The sequence below is a fragment of the Plasmodium vinckei genome (genome assembly GCF_900681995.1).
Source record: "Plasmodium vinckei vinckei genome assembly, chromosome: PVVCY_04".
In the NCBI taxonomy this organism is placed as follows: Eukaryota; Apicomplexa; class Aconoidasida; order Haemosporida; family Plasmodiidae; genus Plasmodium; species Plasmodium vinckei.
In genome coordinates, this window is record NC_051296.1 from 705,668 (window position 1) to 728,702 (window position 23,035).

Consider the following 23,035-nt stretch of genomic DNA (forward strand, 5'->3'; position numbering starts at 1 on the left):
TATACAAATATAACGCTGATTTTTATTATTTATTTCCATACTTATATATTTTTTAAGTTTCATATTTTGATTTATTATTATATTGTTTATTTTATTTTCGAAATTAATCTTTAGCTAAAAAGCTTATATTATTGTATAGTAATAAAAAAGATAAGGAAACATTATCGAAGTATATTTTTAAAGGATACTGATATAATAGTTTTTTAAATTAAAAGGAAAACTATTATAACCATATTATATGTATATTCTTACATATATGTTCAGATTTTTCTGTTATTTACACATATAAGATAAACTGAAAATAGTTTCCCATAAAATAAAAATAACTATTAGAAAAAGAAAAAAGAATTATGTCAAATAAAAAGAGAACCATTTTAAAAGTTATCATTCTTGGGGATAGTGGGTAAACACACAAAACATAAAAACAATACAGTTATATTTATTTTAAATATTTTACGAAAAATATAAATTATATATTGTATTTAAGAAGAATATAAAGAAAGGGGCAGAAAACGAGAAAACTACATTGCAAACATAATTAATTGTGAAAGAAAATACGATTAGCATATTTTGTATTATTTTTTTAAGTAATATGTATTTTATGCATATTAATGCATTATGCATGTTTCTATATTAAGATATGCATTTAAAAAGTATAAAAGGGTTACTGAAATGTTATAATAAATGAGCATATCTATATGTCTATAACATAAATTTTACACATGTGTGCTTTGAATTTTGTTTGTAAACAAATGGAATTTTAATAGCAATCATATGTTGCTATTAAGAATTATGTGTAAAAGATTGGAAAGATAAAAACATTAAGAAAATAAAGGGGTGTATTTTTTTTAAACATAAAAGTTATATGGGACAGAAAACGAAATATAATTTAATATAGGACAAATATTTTTAAATTTTAATTAATAATTTTGAATTAATAAATATTATATATCTAACAAATATATTTATATTACATAATGCTTACTGCCTGATTCAAGATGACTATATTACTATCAAATAGTTTGTACCTATTATATTAATTATGTGTATTTTTTTTACCTCTATGCAGTGTTGGAAAAACATCATTAATGAATCAATACGTAAATAAAAAGTTTACGAATCAATACAAAGCTACAAGTAATTATATAATCTGATAATATCATATATGATTTTAGGGTGTGCTTATGTTATGAAGTCATTCTATTATTATCATCTTAATATAATTTAATAAAACTTTGTTTTTTTCAGTTGGAGCAGATTTTTTAACAAAGGAAACAGTAGTTGACAATGAGCAATTAACTATGCAGGTTATATGAGAATGAAATAAATATTACAATTATACGTATATATACATTTGATGTATTAATTAACTTGCTATTATTGCAATACTATAATATCACGAATTACATAATGATACAATGATACATTTTACATTATTGGTATTGCACATATTTTACAAAATGTTTATCTTAGATATGGGATACAGCAGGGCAGGAGCGCTTTCAAAGTTTAGGTGTGGCCTTTTATAGAGGAGCAGACTGTTGTGTCTTAGTTTTTGATTTAACAAATTACAAAACTTATGAATCTTTAGAATCTTGGAAAGATGAATTTCTAATACAAGTAAAGAAAATGAAGCAAAACTATTTTTCCAAATGCATATGCAAGCATATTTTCTTTTCATAATCATTAACATAAATATGTTCATGTAACATTTTGGATAATACTTTTTCATTAATTTATATTTTCTCTTTTCAGGCAAGTCCAAAGGATCCTGAAAATTTCCCCTTTGTTATAATTGGAAATAAAGTTGATGAAACGAATAAAAGAAAAGTAATTTTTAAGCAAATAATACAATCATTTATAAGTATGTTAGTATGGGTCAATATATACATATGTTTTTTTTAGGTTCAATCTGTAAAAGTTTTGCAATGGTGTAAAGCAAATAATAATATACCATACTTTGAGACAAGTGCCAAAAATGCAATTAACGTTGATCAAGCATTTGATGAAATAGCAAGAAAGGCTATGAAGCAAGAACTTCAAGAGGAGCAAATGTAAGAAAATGCAACAAAAAATAATGATAAATATAGGAAATAAAAATATTTTTTCTCTTTATTTATATATTAAAATAAAAATTTACATGTACTCCTGTTGTCATTCATATTTTATCTTCTGCGATTATGCATAACTCATGCGAAAATGCTATTGTTTACATATAGTATTTTCTGAAAGCCATGCACACATCACACTTTATTAATGCTTTCTTATTTTATTTATTCTAATCAGATATCTACCCGAAACCTTTAGTCTAAATAGCCATAATGATCAAAAAATATACAAAAGCCGCTGTTGTTAATTAAAATATTAAGACAATAAATTTTTTTTATTACTAAAAAGCATTATTTATTATATTTTTTATCCGATATCTTTTTGTAATTGTTTTTCTATGAAAATTTTTTTTCACTGGAAATTATATACACTATCCACAATGTTGTATATATGTATATAAATGTCTTTATGTGCGTGATTATTACAGAATGAATGCATATATGTATAATAATGATCTTATATGCAAATCAATTTGTCATTTGTTGACACATAAGAGACATTCAATAAAATTTATTATTATTTTATATATTGTTTAAATACGTTAAAAACAAAATAATGAAATACAATTTTTATGCATTATTATATCCAAGGAAATGCATTTAAGTAAAAATATTGTGTTCAAATATACTTTTTAGTATTTAGGAAGCAGCACAATCTTTGCATTTCCATAGTCAATTATTATGAAATATTATAAATAGATAAATACAATAAATGTATATATATCATCGCAAAGTATATAATAACTTTTATTTTTAATGTTAGAATAATTAAGGACAAATAAAATTCGCAGCTGTATATAACAGTTTATATGTATCACGATTTTCCCAAAAAGTAAACCAATATATAAATATGTATATGCGGATTTATATTTCCCCCTTTATCTCATTTTTTTAATAATTGATTTGTTTCCTTATTAGTCGAATCCACAATATGAAGCTATATATTTGTGAAAATTAGCACAAATACATTATGGTAATGAATACAGTCATTTTGTTTTAAAAATATACTCTTTTTATTTATTATATTAGATATATATTCTTTTCTATGTTTATATTGAATTTTGTCATTTAAAAAACAAGTAGTTAAAATCTATAAAACTTATACCAATGTTTATATCGCATATATTATTCAAATAATATATATAGTGAGAAAGTATAATAATTAGTATTTTTGGGAATAGTTTATGATAAGTTATTATAATTTTTAATAGCATATATATTTTTTGGATGATGATTATTATACTATTTTTTTTTTGCATTAATATAATTTTTATGAATATTTTAAGACAATAGATATAATAAAATACTGTTTTTGAATGGTCGTTGCGTATAGATTAAAAATTTATAATGTATACAATATGTATAATATAATATGCGCATGTTTCCTTCGTATTTTTGCGCGTATAAAATTTTGCTATAACATTTGCATATAATTTTTTATAAAAAAAATAAAAATGGTATTTTTATATTTGTTCCAAAATGATAATTAATATATTCTTTATATTAAAAAAAATATGATTACAAAAAAAATAAATAAGTGAAATTATACTTTTGTATTTTTTCGCCGGCAAAAAATATTATAGTATTCCTTTATGATAATATATTGATTATTATAAGTATTAAGGATTTTTTATAAAGGACAAATTCGTGATATTACTATAAGTTTTTTGAAAAACTGTAATTATGTACACTCGGTATGCCATATGTTAGAAAATTATATTTTATATATATAATATTTTTTTCATATAACTATTTATTACATATATATATATTTTTTTTTCGAAAAATGAATAAATAATTCGAATATAATATTATGTTTTGGTGATATTATTATAATGCAAAACATATATTATTTTATGGAAATGTTGTGTATATGATATGGATATTTTTAAGACAAAAACAATAAATTGATTTTTATAATCATCAACAATTATTTAAAAATAGTAGGATATATAATTTGTTTTTTATTATATTTTTTTAAATTTGGTATATATGTTAATGTGTGCATATTTTTTTTGACTTGTTATATTATATATATTTATATGTGAGTAATTAGTTATTATAGGAAATAAGGGCATACATATTCCTTATACATATATGTAGCTAAGAATAATTAATTCTAAATGGAAATTATAAATTTAGAAAAAATATAAGAATTAAATAAGTTCAAAATAAGTCTAAGATATAAAAAAATGGAAGAAGTTGAAGTGCCTATTCCCGATTTATTAAAAAAACTAATTAACACGCACAACTATTATATAGACAAAACAACTTTATATTTGAAAACCAGATGGTTTTCATTACTGGGCTTATTTATTATATATGTACTTAGGGTTTATTATGTAACTGGATTTTATGTTGTATCGTATGCATTATCGATTTTTTTGTTAAATTTATTTTTAAGATTTTTAACCCCTCACAATATTGAAGAAATATATGAGCAGTATGAAAATGAGAATAATGGATTATTGCTTCCTATGAAACAAACCAACGAACAAAAAAGAGATAATAATCCTGATGAAAAAAAAGAATTTAGACCATTTTTAAGGAAATTAAATGAATTTAAATTTTGGTTATATTCAACGAGAGCTATTTTGTTATCAATAGTTTGCACATTTTTCCCATTTTTAGACATACCTGTATTCTGGCCCTTATTACTTTTTTATTTTATATGTTTATTTTTGGCTACTATGAAGGAACAAATTAAAAATATGATCAGATTTAAATATTTACCCTTTAACACATGTAATGTTTTAATATTTAAAAAAAACGAATACATTCTTTTTTCAATTTTAAAGAAAGTATATAAGCATATTATTGAATAGTGATACATATATATATAGACGCGTGCATATATTCATTTACTTTTCTTCTTTTTCAGCTACCAAGCAAACATATGGTTCCATCGTTCGGGGGAGTGGACGAAACAAATAAAGTTAAATATCCTATACATATTATTATATAGGAGGACTCATATTTGAACGAAATTAGTGTATAGTTTTTTTCTTATATATATAGTTATATTTTTTTAATTTTAGTAGAATATTATTGTTTTATTCATTTATTGTTAAAATGCTTAATATATAATTGTTTAATTTATTTATATAATTATTACATATAGTTTTGTAAATTAAATCTTTTAAATGCTAAAAAAAATTAATAAACAAATATAAAAGTTTATGTTTCGATGAGCATTATACTAAGCTTTGTGGCATAATATACGCTGATATATATTTTATGAATTATTTATGTAATATTTGAACACCAATGCATTTAAATGAAATCATTGGTACTATACATTAATAGGAGAAGACATATTTTATGAATAATGGTATTGTATATTTTTTATTCATTAATAAAAACAGAAAGGTTTAACAATGATAATTGGTATACAAATAGTTAATTTAAAAAAAAGTAAGGGCATATAACATAAAAAAAGAAAATAGCAAATAAAACTACTTTAGATAAATGCATATATTTTAATCATTTTTAATAATAAAGTGTTATCTTCCAGTAGCATCATCGTACTGTTCAATCATTTCGAGATCCTTATCCGAAATATTGTACTCTTTCATTAATCTTTCTGTAATAATTCGTTTCCTTCTTTGAGATACTGTTTCTTTTGGCGCTAATGTATAAACTGAATAAAGGAAAACAAAAATAATTAAAGAATTAACTACAAAACTAGTAAAATCTTTCTTTATGCTTACAAAAAACTTTCCTCTGTTATACCCAAAGACACTTAAATTTCTTTTTGGTTGCGAATTAATTATTTTATATTTAGGCTTTGAAAAATCATAATTATTATTTTTTGTATCATTAGTAGTTTTTGTATTTAATGAGTTGTTATTATAGTTATTATTTTTCGTGCTAAAATGGAATTTATTATAACAGTGCTCTTTTATATTATTTACTCTGCTTTTTCTACACAATATATGATTTACTTGAAAAATAGAGAAATATTTTTTCGCTTCAGAGACATAATTCATTTTTTTATAGCATTTTTTGTATTTATTTATTTTTAAGTGATAAATCTGTTTGTGAAATGAGCATATTATATGGTTACTTGTGTCATATGTGTATATATATATATAGGAATTTTATTATGGCAGCTGGTTTTCTTTTATACATGTTTTATTTTTAATACCTTTGGTTGAAACCAATTTATGGAAAACAAAAAAATAACAACTTTTATAATTAGATATATTTTAAGTAAATATTATTTATGATATAATGTTGTAGCAGAGAATGTAAGCAACGTTTGGGGACACAATAATTTAGCCTAATTGTTTATAAACGATATATTTTTTTCTTTGTTTGCTTCTTTTTATTTTTTATTTCTTGTAGTTAATTCAATTGTTTAATGATGATTTGGGAATATTATATATTTGTGCTAAATTACATACAAAAAAAAATTATAAAATATAAATGTACTTCGCCTGCTTATGTTATCATAAGCTTATTAAAAATATAAATATTTTGTTTTGATATATAAAAAAAAATTCTACAAAAAAAATACATAAATTTATATTTTTTTTGAATAAATTTCATAATTAAACTGATAATTGCAAGCATAATAATTCAATATATGAAAATGTTTAAAGAATTAAAATGTGTTAACAGATGCTAGCATCGAGGAAATATTTTTTTTAATGGTAATTCACTTTATTCAAAAATGAAGGGATTTTAAAAATATATTATATATCATATATGTATTTTTGAATATATTCATCATAATTATATCATTTGGGGAATGCTTAAAATATTATATAGCATATAGCATTTTATATGCCAATTTTTTTACATTACTAAAGCAACTGCCACAAAAGTTGGAATTGAAAAGCAATTACCAAATATTTTGCAGGTGTAAACAAGAGCAAGCCATCATGACATATATTACTTTTTGTATATGTATAAAATTATTTTTTTAAATACACTAAAAAATAAAATAATTGAGTTAGACATTGAAAATTAGGATTATTAACATTTGAAATCGTCTTAATATAATAAAGCGTAGATTATTGTGCGGTCAAATTTAAAGAGCATACACACACACTTAAGGCATATATCCATGATTTTGTACAACATATAATAATTTGTTTTTCAAAAAAATAGAAAATGATTTTTACCAATATAGCCCTTCAATTTGATATATAAGTGAATTAGTAATCTTAATAAATTTAATGTATCTTTAATATTACATCGCCTAAATATTATAATGAATCATTTATTATCATCATATTTCATTAAGCGTGTTCTACAAATACTTTTAACATTATATTTTTATTGTTTTACAAGTTTATTCAAAGTAAATATATGATTGTATACAAAATTTTAAAATTATATATTCGTTTTTTTATGCAATATAATTATTATTGTTATTATTATGTTGTTTGACATATAAGAAATAACCTTTATATATTACAATGCATATTGCTTCAAATTTTAAAAAAGGTTATAATTTTGCTTTCTAGAAAGAAAACTGAAAAGACAATTATAAATTCATATATTCAAAAAAACAGGCTAAAAAATATATAAATTCCGTTTGTAAGGAAAAATCTCTATTATTAAATATATACAAACTTATATAGGCTGATCCTATGTCATTTATTGATTCATTTTTTTTGATAACTTTTTTTGTCTATAAAAGAAAAAGAAACCCAATATAATGGTAGATTTAATTATATTTGAAATTGAGCTTAAAAAATGTGTAAACTTAAAGAATATTAAATAGTAAATTTTTCTATTAATATAATTAATTTTTGTAAAGGGAATCCATATTAGGGCTATATTTCATATTTTATAATAAAACATAAAATAAATTTTCTATATGATGAAATTCTCTATGATAACTAATGTACTATATTTATGTTTTATTTAAATAATATTTATAAAAATAAAGATAATCGAATGTTTAACTATTAAAGGTACTATAATATATGTTTAATGAATACGACAAAGTTAAGCGTTTGGTTATGAAATGTATTTGACTGTTTGATTTCATATGTATTATTCTGTGTTATTTATACGAGGAATATTTGAAAATATGGGTGTTTTATATGATTTTAATAGAAATAATATATATTCAAAAGTATATTATATAAATAAAAATATCAAGTGCTTATTTATCGAGATCATATATTTTAAAAAAACGAAGAAAAATAAAATACGGAATATTATTAAATAATATTAAGCCCTTGAGGAGTATAACAAATAAGAACGTATTTCGATGCACATACTAACTTTTGTAATTATTTTTCATATGTTTGCATATATTGATTACAATATATGTATCTAGTATTTTATTATCATAATTAATATATATTAACTTGCTTGTAAATAAACAATAAAATACACAAGCTTATAAAATATCAAGCTTATAAAATATCAAGCCTGTTATTAAATGCGCCTTGAATTATACTAAAGACTTATTTATATAAAAATATCCAAAAAACATATTGGAGTTAGATCTGCTACATAAAGTTGTTTGGTCATAATTAAATAATGTATTCTGTACGAAAATGGGTTATATTTGAAAAAAGCTAAGATGTAAAAATGTTCGCAATTGTGTATTTATATATCTGATGGTAGCAGTTATTATATATATTTTTTTTTTAAATGTTAAAAATAATTTTTTGTATTTAATATAATGACTCAAATAAAAAAAATGGTCACGATCAAGCATACACATTTTTATGCGCTTATTAAATTGTTGTATATTTTTTTTAATTAAAATATACAAAAGGTGTACTTTTAAAAAATAAATAATATAATATTTGTGTCCATAAATGGTTTTAACGAATGCAACAAGTTTATTACACAGTACACATTAATTAGTTCGATTGAAAATGGAAAATATTAACAAATGAAATAAATTTCATATTTTTTTATGGTTATATTCATTTATTCACATATTTTAGAACAAAGAACTAATAAATATTACTATTTTGAGAATAAATATTAAGTTATCATTATCTCATACTACAATATGATTCCATTTATTTAATGAATAAAATCAAAAATGAGAGTCAGTATTTTTAAATTTGCTTTTTTTTCAATTATTATTTGTTCTTTTGAATATGTCCAAAATGTAAGTCACATATTATTTTCTTTTATTATTAATAATATTTCATTATATTTTTCGCATGTATTTTGTTTTGCATTAACCTTATATTATTGTTTCATGTATTGATAAGACACTTATGTTAAAGAAACAGTTAAAATTAGTTATATATATGTTAATAAATATTTCAATTATTTGCAGGAATTATACTTCATATACGAGAGAAACATATATATTGAAAGGAATATAATAAATTTTAAAAATAATAGGATATTAACAGATGCAGACAGTCAATTCGATTTAAATGATTTTTATCAATCATCTTCGAGTCTTGAAAGCCAATTTAATGGATGCAATGGTGATTACGAAGAAATAAAAAATCTTCAAGATATTATAGATTCCCATATAAAGAAGCGTGAAGAAAGTAATACAACACACATATTAAATAATGCAAATGAGGAAACGAAAAAAATAATTCAGGAACTTCGAAAAGAATTAGAAGAAGCAAAAAAACAACTTGATAGTATAAATAGTAATGAATTAGAAATACAACCGATACATAATAAAAGAAAGGTAAAAAAAGAGGAAAATATTTCTGCATCAGAACATGAAAATATTTTAGAGAGGGAAAATGATAATTTTGAAAATAAATATGATGAAATTGCATCAAATGATATTTATAAGGAAATACAAATTAATAAAAATCCAAAAAAAAAATTAAAAAAAAATGTTAAAAACAGGGAGACGGGTTTAGTAAGTTTTTCGAATATAATAAAGTCAAAATCGTGGCACTTAGTATTACTACTTACACCGAAGGTATTTTCCTCAATTAAGAACTTTTGGAAAAACTTAAAAATTTTCACTAAAAAATCTAAAAAATCTAAATAACCACTCTATATTATTATGTTTTATCATACTTGTTTAAATGATTAAAAATAATATATTTAATATTTTATGGCATAACTGTCACACTTTTTATATTTTATAGAATAATGAAATTTGATTAAATAGTTTGTTTTAGTATTATATTTTTTTAATTTAATATACAACCACATTATATACTTAATTCGCCTTTGTTTACTGTTTTTCAAAAACTCATTTATCCTTATTCCATGGATATATATTATATATTAATGGATTTTTGATTTACTCATGTTTAGTTAATATTTATAATTATTTTAAATAAACTTAATTTAAACACATTTGTTAGTGAGAGTATAAGCTATATTTTGTCTCAGTGATCTGTATTTGAATTATAGCTTTGTTCTATGCGATCTATGTTTTGGGTTAGAGGCATATTTTTACTAATTTGTTTATAATTTGATCGTATTTAGGGGCCTATACATGTTGATTAAATATATGTACCATCCTAGTATGTTTAATCCCGAGCCGATGCCTAAATATGCTCCCAAAAGGGGGCATAACCATTAATATGAAAGAAATATCATAAATAAAAGATCTTCATAAATAATAACAGTTATCTTTGTAGTATTCACAAAATTAATGCATACAGATTCATCCTAATATTAAAAGACATAAACAAATGATATACAAAAAAAACCTTCTTAAACAAAAAAAGACTTTATTATGGTAATTTAAAGCAACCATAATGAATGGAAATACAACGTTATGTTAACATAAATATTCTAATATTATGGTGCCAAATAAAATATATATAAATATATGTTTCTCTACAAGTTTAAGTAATAATACTAGCACAATTTAAATTGATTCACCAACATTTTATTTTAAAAATGATATTCTAACACTAAATTTGATTCTTTGTTTTTACATCCTTAAAATTGTATTACATATAAAGAAACAACAAATAATAAATGTAAATGATTATTACTTTAATTCCCCTTTTATTAATTATAAGAAAATAAAAGTTAATTAAAAGTAAGGTTATTTATAATTAGTTTTAATTCATATTGATTCACAAATTAGCATTATATATACCTTCAAATTGCAGCTAAAATCATTATATACAAATTTAATTTAAAAAAAAATCTGAAATAGCAAAGAATATATATATATATATATAATGTAAAAAGATATAATATGTTTATTATTATCTTTTCTTGTTTTGACTTAAAAAATTAATTAAAAACGTTACATTTATGTTTATAAAAATCCAAAACACCATTTAATATAAACATTATTAACGCATATTTTATATTTAATTTTCTTATCCATTTTCTATTTTGTCTTCACCATTCTTTCTTAAATTACAAATCCAATCAATAATTTTTTTTAAAATGTCTTCATTTCCTGGCTTAATCGTTGTACCATGATTCATACCATCAACAGTATGTAATTCTTTATCATTAACATTTAATTTATTATAAAACAAGATCATTCCTACATAAGAGCATATACTATCATCTTTTGAATGCACAAATAATAAAGGAATATCTTTTGGAATATAATTAACATCACAATCCAATTTGATCGTTGCTTTTACACATTCAGACCTCCATTTAAATTTTGTTCCACTAATATTTGGAAATATATAATGTTTACATATATTACCAAAAAACCCTGACTTTTTATAACGTGATTCTGACGAAATTTCTATATGGGGTAAGACATAAGACATGAAGATGAATATAGGAAGAAAATATTGCCAAAATGATTTGTTCTCCGAATCCAATATTGACTTTACTCTCACCATACCAGATATAGATACGCAGCCTTTAATATTGAATTTATCTAAATAATTATAGTGTCCTTCATGATTACCATTAGAAATGGAATTTGTCGTAGCAGAGATATTAGCACGGGAATTATCGGAACCATAATTATTAGAATTATTCATATCATTGTCAATTTCATTAATATTAGTAGAATTGTTTAACATGGTGCTACTATTTTTATAGTTATTTGAACTACGCGGCTTAATTCTATCTTCTTTTTCTTTCTTTAATAATTGTAATATCCTTAAAGCAATATTTGCTCCCATCGAATAACCAATAATATACATAGGAAGTTTTTTTTTTTTAGTTGTTACTATATTATGGGATTCATCATCCTTTTGACTATCATTTGAGGTTTCGTCGTGAATTTGATTCATATATTGTATTACATCATCAACTATATCATCAAAACAATTAAAAGTGCCTCTTAATTTCCCCAACGGTTGTGATCCCCCATGTCCTTGCAAATCTATTCCAAATACTGAATAACCAGTTTGATTAAATTTTTCAATCCAACTATCTTTATAAATATAGTAATTATTATTGCCTACTACTAAGCCTTTATTGTTATTTGGCATTTTTAATTTTTTTCTCATAAAATTTGCTCGAGTATGTGCTTCGAATCCATGTATTAACAATATATTTCCTATAGCATTTTTAACCGTCCATCTATATGTTTTTAAAAGTAAACCATTTTTATTACGTAACCAACCTATCTTAGGATCACCATTTAAATTACATGTTGTATTTATTGATTCGTCATTATTCAATTCAATTTTTTCCATCATAAATATTATGGAACATAATAATCTATAATACAATTAAAAATATATATATTTTTTAGCCAAAATATATCCATACATATTACTGTTCCTTTTAATAAAGTATTTTAAATAACAAATGTCTTTTTTTTTGCATAAAATATGTATATATGCATATATATAATTGTAATATTCTTTTTAAAGATATGAATATAGATTATTAACACAAAAAATAGACCATACTAATCGTATTATGGCTGTATACAATTTTATATATGCAAACTCTGCATACGTATTACATCCTTATCAAATAATATTAGTAGAAGTGTATGTATGCCATAATAATATAACAAATCGTGAATAATTTATAAAAAATGAAAAAAGTATATAATTATAGTTCTTTATTTTATTTTCGGAGTTTTTTCTAGCATTTCATGCAATCAGATGAAATTACAATTGATATAATAAAATAAATACAAATTATTATATATTGCTTTCCAATAATTTATTATTTTTTTTAATTTTCTTAATTTCGATAGTTTGAATTTATCTAAGAAAAAAATATATATTTAAAATATATAAATGTTATATATTATTTTTTATTAATAAATAACGATTTATATAATGGTTTTACTTAAAAAATATTAATGAGCAAATACAATATGCATATCATATTTATTTATAATACCAACGAAAAAAAACAACCAAAAAAAAATTTTTTATTTTTATTTTGATGCAATAACAAGTACATTTAAGTTGGTATCAACAAAAAATATATATACATATTATTAATATATTTTTTTAATTATAACAAGTATAAAATATAATTATTCTCTAGAAAGATGTATTATTTTTAGAACTGATAATGGTTTATGGCATTAATTATGCATTATAAGAAAATCTATAAAAACAATTACATTTTTTTATTTAAAATAATAAACATTTTATTTACCTTAAAATTATTGTCTACAATCAATAACAAAGTGCTAAACTTTATGATATAATTTTAACCCTAAACTTTACAAACACATATAAAAAGTTAATTTGGTCACTTTATGTGTTTTAATTTAGATTATTATCACAATTGGGTGAATATATATGTTACTATATTTAGCATACATTAACAAAATAAAACAGAATCTATATTTTTAAATATTCTCAAAATATATATAAGGTAGTGTTTTGAAGGGTAGCCTTTCGCAATATTTTAAATCATCAAGGTGCGAAAAAACAAATGTGCTTATACATTTTATTATTTAATATTTGTCGACATATTATAAACTATAAAAAACATTATGTTACATTTTTTCATAAAAATACACGTTATATAGAATATCCCAAAAATAAACTTCTAAAAAATATATTTGTATTACTATATAAATACATTAAATTAGATCTGAGGAATGTTGTTAATTAATAACGAAGATAATTAGACGCAAAATAGTAAATAAAATGCTTAATAAGTGTTTTTTCTCTATGCTTTACATTTTTTGTTTTGCTTTGTTTTGGGTTAGGGTTCTGTATTATGAATCATAGTTTTGTTTCATAGAATCGATGTTTTTGTTGGGGTGATATTTTTATTAATTTTTTATAATTTGATCATATTTATTGGTCTGTAAATGTTGACTAAATATATGTATCGCCCCCGTAATTTAATCACGAGATGAAGCTCAAAAGTCCAAATATGCCACCAAAAAAGGGATATAGTCATTAATATGAATGGGGTCACATATCACGCATTTTCATAAAGTATAATATATATAATTGAGTGTTAATGCTGATTCAATATGATTAAAGTAAAATATTTACATTGCGTGTATTAATATAGGCATTGGATATATATGAAGTCGCATTGTGTTATATCATAATTGTCTATTATATAAAACTTGTTATTGGACTATATTGAATTATGCATAACACAATATATTGCTTTATTTGGTTAAAGGTTTTACTTAGTAAATTTTATTATTTGGGTCAAAATTACTTTAATTTAAATTATATTATACCAACTGAATTGCATTAATAACATTACATATGAGAGGGTATTAATTTCAAGATGGTTCATTAGGAACAATTGTCGACAATATAATATAACTTCTGGTTAATGGGTATATTTTTAATTTTAATTAAGCATATTACCAATATATAACATATAGTAATAAAATATAGATGCATGGAATATCGATCGATAATCTACAACGTAAAATTGTCTATAAAATATTATTGTGCATCTAACATTTTTAATAATACAAAAAAATCAATTATATATACAATATTTTTTAATTTTTAATTGCAGTTACTATTTTCTTTTTGTATTTCCTTTACATTTGTATTAAATTAATTAGTATTAATAAAATCTGCTTTATCCACCTTAATTCAGTTATCATAAAGGTATAATAATAGATCGATCACTATTTATTTTTTATCTTATACTTTTGAGGTATAATAAATTATATTTAAAATAGTTAATATAATTGCATATAAGAATATTAATAAAATTTAGCGTTATAAATTGTTATAATAATTATAAATAATGTGATAGATAGAACTAGAATTATTAATATATATCTATACATATAAACTAGTAAAACATTCTACCAATAGCTAATATTGAGATATTGTTTTATTGTGAAAGATTCATATAGTTAAATATTAATTTTATTTGAACTAATAATATTTATATTAGGCTATTATATATATACAAACTTTAAAATAATTTAAATATATTGTTATTATGAAATAATACATATATTATAAAATACTTGATTTAAAAACTATGAAACAAGGAAAGTTACTAATTGATTTAAAGTATTTTTATTAAACGCATTAATTACTCCGTTGTACTATACAATGATGCATCAGGACGCAATAATGATAGCAATAGATAAAGCATTAAATACGAAAAAATCATTAAATCCATTTTATTTGAATACATTGACATACATTAATTATATATATTATTTAAAACTGAAAAGATGCGGAAAATAAAAAATAATTATTATTATTTATACTTGAATATAATTCTAATGTAGTAATATTAATAATAAAAAGGCATACATTATTAATTTTATTAATAATTTGAATAAAAACATAGTTTTCTACATTGAGCTAAATGTTTTCTTATAAAATATGTAGTATATAATATGTTTAGGTTCTAGCTAGCAATATGCACTAGAATGATAAATCCATTTATATTGCTTCTAAAAGTTTATTATTACCGCTAAATAAAAAGAAATGTTAAAATTATAAGCCCATAAAATTTAAGTAAATAATAGAAAAATAATTTTATTAAATTAGTTTTTGTAGCTTAAATTTTGAATTTGTATCTATTTATATATTAAATAGTTAATAAGAATGAAGAGGATAATATGCATTTCATATATATTAACACACTATAAAACTCATTTAGCTGTCATGCCATTATAATTTGTAATTATTATGTTAAATTTAATTGCACATTTTGAATCTTAATTTTAGAAAGATACATAAATATGAAGTATAATATTATTTATTAAATATATTTCCATACAAAGTTATTGCACATTCTAAATGGGATATTCATTTATATTATTAATAAAATATAAACACAAACTAAATATTATATATTTAGGAAAATTAATAATAAGTTATTTTTTGTACATTATAATTTAAATAAACAATTTGATTTACATTTATTAGGATGAATGCTAAAAATGTAATATTCATACGGAATAATAACTTATATCAATATATGATACCAACAATGAGATACAAATATATTTTTATCAATTATAGTGATAATATATTTCGAATTCTTTATATATTTATAATAATATATTTTATGAAATTACTTTATTAAAAAAGCAACAGAGCATATGTTTTTCTTTAGATTTAAACTTATAACTGTAAGTATATATGTTTATTTAAACCATTACAAGACTACACAAATTGTATAATAGGATATTTCCAAAAATTATTGAAAATAATGGCCTTAAATATATGATGAAAAATGTTTAAATAAATTAAAAAATAAGGCGGTTTAGATAAATTGCCATAAAAAGTAAATGCAATGTTCCTTTAGTAACGATATTATATTAGAATTAATATTAATTTAAATGTTCAAAATAACAATAATGTGCTTAATTGCAGATTTTGTTTGGCTTAATATATATATATATATTTATATAAAAATAATATGATGCCAAATATCGACAGACTAAAGATAAAATATCATTACAATGGATGATAGAGTAGTAAGTATATAAATTGTAAATAAAACAAATGTCTTTATATTGTTTGAATGTTACACTATTTACAAATTACTATTGTATTTCATTTCAATAACATTTTTATTAGTATTTATTTTTATTTAAATTTTTAAAAATATTTTCTTAGTGTGGCCTACTTACCGAAGTTGATAATCTTTTTACCAAGGGAGCTGTCAATGAAAGAAAATTTAATAAATTAACGCAATACCATTCTTATTGCCCTTATGAAAATAATTCAAACAAACCTAAATGCACAACTAATAATGATAGAATTAGTGCTTTGAGTGCATATTTGCATGACAAAATTAGTGAAATTGATAAAGCTTTTAAAAATGGAGCAAATAGCGACAAACGGCATATTAAGATTTTTATTATATGGCTAGGCGATAAATTATTTAAGATGGAAAACGATTATAAATCAACTCTGGAAGAATCTTATAGAAAGAATTTAGAAAAATCTATGGGAAGTGTTAATTATTGGAAAGTTGTAGATAGTAGAAAACTTTATAAGAAGGCTACTATTAAGAAAATGAACGAATTTTATAACTTACTTAATTATATATGTAAACTAATTATTGAATATAACAAAAATCTCCAAAAGCCTAATAAATCTCGTCTTGTAAATTATTACACACAATGTGATAACTATTATAAAACTATTCATAATTCTATTAACGGATGTAAACCATATCTACAATTATTGGATGATTTAAAAATGATATATGAAGTTTTTAGATTGCAAAAAATTGATATTTATAGTAAGCTTAGTAGTAAAGATAAAGATTCATTACTTAAACGTATTAAACATCTTACAACGTTTAAAAACGAAAATAAATATTTTGTGACCGTTAATGAAAGATATAGCTTTGATGATAAAGAGTGTTTAGAATCGAAATCAAAGGATGAACAAATTGGAGAAAAAATTGCATCACAAAAATCTAAAAACCCCATCGGAGGACCCCAAACACGAGTTTCCGGGAGTACACAACATAGAAATACAGGATATAGAAACCCAGCGTCATTACAGCCCAAACGACCACCTGTACAATCAACTTTAAAATCACCATCTGAACAATCAAAATTTACAAAGCCAATAGCTGTAAAACCAGCACCACCGCCACAATCATTACCTTCAACACCTTCAGAAACGGATACTAAATTAAAAGCGCGGGAAGCAGGGAAAACCCATCAAAATGGTCCAGGAAATACCGTTAATGGAGTAGATGGGGGAAAAGGAGATGCAGGTAGTGGATCTAATGGAGGACATAGTGTGCAAGGTGATAAAAGAAGTAAAAGTGATGCATCCGATGGTGGATTGGGAAGTTCAAGCAAAACACAAACAGGCTCAGATATAGGAACAGGAAGTCCAGGGGGTGAACCTGGTGGTACAGCTGGTGGAAAAGAAGGTAAGTCTGGTGAAAAAGGAGATACATCTGGCGGATTAGGCGATGGATCTGGAGGCACGGGTACTGAAAAAAAAGATATAAATAGTGGATTAGGTAGCCATGAAGATTCAAGCACCCAAGTAGGCAAAGATGGTGGGCAAAAAAGTTCAAATAGTGATACAAGAGATCCAGTTAATGTTCCAGGTAGTGGAGTTCATGGATCTGAAGGTGGAGGTGTTAGATTAGCTGATCAATTAGTTAAAGATACTCAACAAGGTATAGGCGATGGAAAAAGTGAACAAGGAAGCAAAAGTAGTGGAGCAACCGATGGCCAAGGTAGTCAAAGAATTACAAGTAGTGGATCAGGAGGTGCAAATGGTTCTAAAATTGGACAAAAGATTCCCGACAGTGGCAAAGGAAATAAAGATGGTGGAGCAAATGGTGGAGCAGGAACTTCAGGTAGTGGAGCTAATAGAGGAGGTAGTACCAAAAGTGACCAAGGAAATCCAAGCGTTGGATCAAATGATCAAGGAAATCCAAGTGATGGATCAACTGATCAAGGAGATAAAAGTGGTGGACCACGTGATCCCGCATCAAGTACATCAGGAGGATCCTTTGGTTTGGGACCGTCATTTCTTGAATACATATTAAAAGGAACGAACAAACTTAATAAAGCTTCCGAATTTATTCAAAAAAATCAGCAAAATGTTAAAGAAGTTACGGATAAAATCAGCAATGTATATAAAAACACTATGGATAATTTAAAAAGTGCTTACGATAAATCTAGTAGTTATTTAAGCGAATTTATTAATAATGTAACTAGCCAATTGAATCAAGCTGACCCTCCTAAATCGGGTGGCAACCATTCTGGACCAGGCAGTCCAACAGATGGAGGAAATTCATCTAATCAGTTACAATCGCCTCAACCACCAACACCAAAAGATCCAATACCAACTACACCGCCAACTACATCAATAGATCCAGCATCCCCAAAACAACCATCTCCCCAAACACAATCCATCACACCGCAAACCCCACAAGTCAATCACCCTAATCACAAAGCAATTGGTCAATTGGTAAAATCATTAAGTTCTGATATAATTTTGAAAAATCCGTGGAATATATTTCCAACTACATGGAATGGATCAGGGGATTGTAAACCTGAAATAAAATTTATGAGTGCCACATTAGTGTGTTGTACATCTGAACAGTGTAATTTAACTGGAATTTCAGTTACACTTGTTTTAATACCCATTATTTTATTAATTGTATATAAGGTAAATAATAATATAATTACTAAATATTACACTTTTAAAGAATTTTTATTATTGTAAAAAAATATATATTCTCTATATTTTTATTTTAGTATTTATCATTTGGATTATCAAAAAAATCAGAAAAAAAAAACATGAAGAAAGTTATAAATTTGCATGATGGAAATAGAAAGACAAAAATAATTATAAGTTCATATGATAATAAAAAAGACCTAAAGCCGGTTATAAATTCAGTTGGTGAAAAAAAATATTCATTATTAAATATATACAAGCTTATGCAGGCTGATCCTATACCATTTATTAATTTATTTTTTTTGTTGATTTTTTTTGTCTATAAAAGAAAAAGAGACACCATAGAATGATAAATTTAATTAATATCTTATATTTTTTGTAATATTCAGATGCTTATGGTACTATATTTAAAATACATATTAATATATAACAATAATAAACAAGTAAATTCGTTTATTACTATTATTATAGGTAAATGAATTCATAAATATAATTAAAAAATATATTTATATAATTATAATCGAAATTATTTATTATTATAATATATATAGATGATGTCGTTAGAAAGGTTAATTTTCAATTTTAAATTGATTTATATAATTCTAAGAATAAAAACATCACTAACATAATGAATGATTAAAAAATATATTTTTTATAAAATTATTTATTATTGAAAAATATTCCAATTTTGTTAAAATATAAAAAGTAGCCCCATATTTCCCTTTTATATGCTACATACAATTGTTTTTTATAAATATTCAGTAAAAATTATATAAAAATATAATGGTATTTTATAACAGAGATATATAATATATGCTTTATTGAATGAATGATAAATCAATAGCATATAAGAGTGCATTATAAATGTACCAATGATATATATTTTACTAAAGATACTATTTGAGATATGTGAGGTTATATTCTAAAAAATTGAATCGATGGAGAAAGTGTTAAAGACTCAATTTGTGTTAATGTCTTTTATTATTCCATATTACCATGGATTATATTATCAGTGTTTAATAAATTATCTTTAATTGCAAGCAGCATTGTTTTATCATAAAATTAACAAAATATAAAAAATTTAATAAATTATTTGAATGTATATTCATTGATAGCTATAACATTAAAATACATAAGATAAAAATGAACACTACAAAATATTTATATATTAAAAGATAACATGCATATTATATTCCCCATGCTAAAGTGTAATATGACAACCTAATTATACTTAATTTTCTATTATACTTAAAAATTTTCAACAATAGTTATTTAATTGTTATATATTAATATTTACTAAGTATTATTTTAAAAATGGTTTGCATTCAAAGACTTATTTAAGCTTAAAATAGCTCAATACTATGGGTTCAGTGCTATTTGATGTTTTAAACCGTAGAAAAGATGCTCAAGATATATTATAAGATAACCCAATATGTTACATTTCTAAATTGAAGTATATAGGATTAAAAATAAAGTTATTGAACATATTAAAATTGGCCATTAATTTATCTAGATTAAATAAAAATAATATAAATTTATGTAATTTGAATAGAAAATGGAACATGTAACTTAATTTAAAAATATTATAATTTTAGAAAAATCTATATTATAAGAAACAACTATATAAAACTGTAATATATCTTATTAAATAACTATTTATATACTTTTAAGGATTATAGTAACAATAGCATTTTTTGTATAAATGGATCATATATACATATGGCAAAAGTATATTAAGCAACTCTCCATTTAAGGTAATTTAGATAATTGTCATAAAATAAGTATAGCATGATTAACGAGATATAATTGGTATGCAAAGATATTAAGTAGATACAACAGATATTTACGTAATATATATAAATATTATTATCCCTCATAATCTCCAAAATATGGGACAGTCGTATTCTAATATTAAGGAACTGGTATACAATTTTTTAAATAAAATATTCTCTTACTATGTGTTTTACATGTTGTATCGCCCATAAATTATATTAATTTTCATTTGATTAGCATTTATATTAATACGTTTTTTTGTTTAATTCATAAAATATATTTGTAGTATAGTGCAATTAATACGATCGATGGCGCTGTTGGTGTGGAGAAGCAAAAAGGTGGAGGAATAGTTGAATTTGCTAGAAAACCAATCTCAGAATATTGTCCTTACAGGGGTGAGCATGGAAATTTTTGTATTAATTTTTTTGAATATGCTAGTTGTGGTGTTATTTATTTGCTAAAAAATTTAAAGAATTATGGTTTAGATTATGATAAACTTGCTGAATACGCTATTTTATGGTTAAGTTATAAACTAAATCAACATCCAGAATATAGTGGCAAGAAATTAAATGATATTTATACTAATAATATAGGAAAAAATGATGATTATAATAAGAAAAAATATGGTGATAATAGTCTGAGTTATAAGGATATTATGGATAAAAAAAAAGATTTGATGAATATGAATATTAAAGAAATATCTAATTTTTATGAAGCATTAAAAAACTTATATAGCATGTATAGTGACTGTAATAAAACCGAGTTAGATTGCGAAAAATTTTCACAAAAAGCTAATGAATTTGTTCAAAATTTTGAAGAACTCAATAAATATTCTAAGAATATAAAAAACAGTTCATATAGTCAAATATTATATAGATTATCAGATGATTATAACAATTTAATAAATAAATATGATAATAAAAAATCTTGTGATTTCTCATCTCTTCCAAAGATAAAAACATCACAAAGCACATTAATTCCAGTTTTATCGCCATTTTCTGTAATACCAGTTTTCTTGGGAGTTGCTTATAAGGTAAATAATAAGGAATTAAAAACTATATTATTTAAATTATATTTTTATGATCCCTTATATGCGTTTATCAAAAAATATATATACGATTACCATTTTTATATTAGTATTCATTATCTGGAATTGATAAACTATTTCAAAGACAATATATAAGAAAAAAATTAAAAAAAATAAAGAAGAAAATGAAACTTAATATATGATTCGAAGAGTAGTGGTTAGTTCAGGAAGAGTAATAATGTTGATATATGTTAAGAATATGTCTATTTGGAAACAAGTCATTTTTGATGATATTTTTTAACAATAATTTTTGTGTCTATAAGAATATTTAAATAATATAATCAATAAAATATAGAGATATATGTATATATTTATTGTATTTTGCATTATTTTTGCATATTTTTTATATGATTTTTATGTTGTGGGTCCGGGTTAAGATAGTATTTGTGGAACCCATAAATGGGTTAAGGTTAAGTATCACATTACATTTAAATTGTATAATTTTTAATAATATTTATTGTTGATTATTTTTCTTTATAAAAGAAAAAACATTATTTATATGATAAATTTAATAAGTTCTATTTTCGTATTTAAAAGACAATATAAAATTCAAGCAATAATAAATAAGCCATATTCATTTATTAGTATAAATAATTCGGGGTTAGTATACGAGAGCCATGTTAGGGCTC

General features: G+C 22.6%; 7 protein-coding genes across 7 annotated transcripts; 5 read left to right on the plus strand and 2 right to left on the minus strand.

The window, feature by feature from the left end:
- Positions 1 to 350: 350 nt before the first annotated feature.
- PVVCY_0401930 (ras-related protein RAB7, putative) lies at positions 351 to 2,356 on the plus strand (the record flags this gene model as incomplete). Its single annotated transcript, XM_008627650.2, has 7 exons — positions 351 to 403; positions 1,070 to 1,137; positions 1,249 to 1,307; positions 1,474 to 1,620; positions 1,756 to 1,830; positions 1,906 to 2,054; positions 2,287 to 2,356. 7 exons carry the CDS (start codon positions 351 to 353, stop codon positions 2,354 to 2,356), a joined length of 621 nt encoding a protein of 206 aa, XP_008625872.2.
- A 2,229-nt stretch (positions 2,357 to 4,585) lies between these two features.
- Positions 4,586 to 5,042, plus strand: PVVCY_0401940 (protein RER1, putative; the record flags this gene model as incomplete). The annotated part of the gene is made up of 2 exons (XM_037634979.1): positions 4,586 to 4,853; positions 4,990 to 5,042. 2 exons carry the CDS (start codon positions 4,586 to 4,588, stop codon positions 5,040 to 5,042), a joined length of 321 nt encoding a protein of 106 aa, XP_037490167.1.
- A 569-nt stretch (positions 5,043 to 5,611) lies between these two features.
- On the minus strand, positions 5,612 to 6,097 carry PVVCY_0401950 (conserved Plasmodium protein, unknown function; the record flags this gene model as incomplete). Its single annotated transcript, XM_008627648.1, has 1 exon — positions 5,612 to 6,097. The coding sequence occupies one exon, from the start codon at positions 6,095 to 6,097 to the stop codon at positions 5,612 to 5,614; it is 486 nt and encodes a 161-aa protein (XP_008625870.1).
- Positions 6,098 to 9,129: 3,032 nt separating this feature from the next.
- On the plus strand, positions 9,130 to 10,059 carry PVVCY_0401960 (fam-b protein; the record flags this gene model as incomplete). Its single annotated transcript, XM_008627647.2, has 2 exons — positions 9,130 to 9,198; positions 9,373 to 10,059. The coding sequence occupies 2 exons, from the start codon at positions 9,130 to 9,132 to the stop codon at positions 10,057 to 10,059; spliced, it is 756 nt and encodes a 251-aa protein (XP_008625869.2).
- Positions 10,060 to 11,359: 1,300 nt separating this feature from the next.
- Positions 11,360 to 12,652, minus strand: PVVCY_0401970 (lysophospholipase, putative; the record flags this gene model as incomplete). Its single annotated transcript, XM_008627646.2, has 1 exon — positions 11,360 to 12,652. The coding sequence occupies one exon, from the start codon at positions 12,650 to 12,652 to the stop codon at positions 11,360 to 11,362; it is 1,293 nt and encodes a 430-aa protein (XP_008625868.2).
- A 4,193-nt stretch (positions 12,653 to 16,845) lies between these two features.
- Positions 16,846 to 19,896, plus strand: PVVCY_0401980 (PIR protein CIR protein; the record flags this gene model as incomplete). Its single annotated transcript, XM_037634980.1, has 3 exons — positions 16,846 to 16,860; positions 17,003 to 19,537; positions 19,627 to 19,896. 3 exons carry the CDS (start codon positions 16,846 to 16,848, stop codon positions 19,894 to 19,896), a joined length of 2,820 nt encoding a protein of 939 aa, XP_037490168.1.
- A 1,539-nt stretch (positions 19,897 to 21,435) lies between these two features.
- On the plus strand, positions 21,436 to 22,542 carry PVVCY_0401990 (PIR protein CIR protein; the record flags this gene model as incomplete). The annotated part of the gene is made up of 3 exons (XM_037634981.1): positions 21,436 to 21,468; positions 21,606 to 22,352; positions 22,492 to 22,542. 3 exons carry the CDS (start codon positions 21,436 to 21,438, stop codon positions 22,540 to 22,542), a joined length of 831 nt encoding a protein of 276 aa, XP_037490169.1.
- Positions 22,543 to 23,035: the final 493 nt, after the last annotated feature.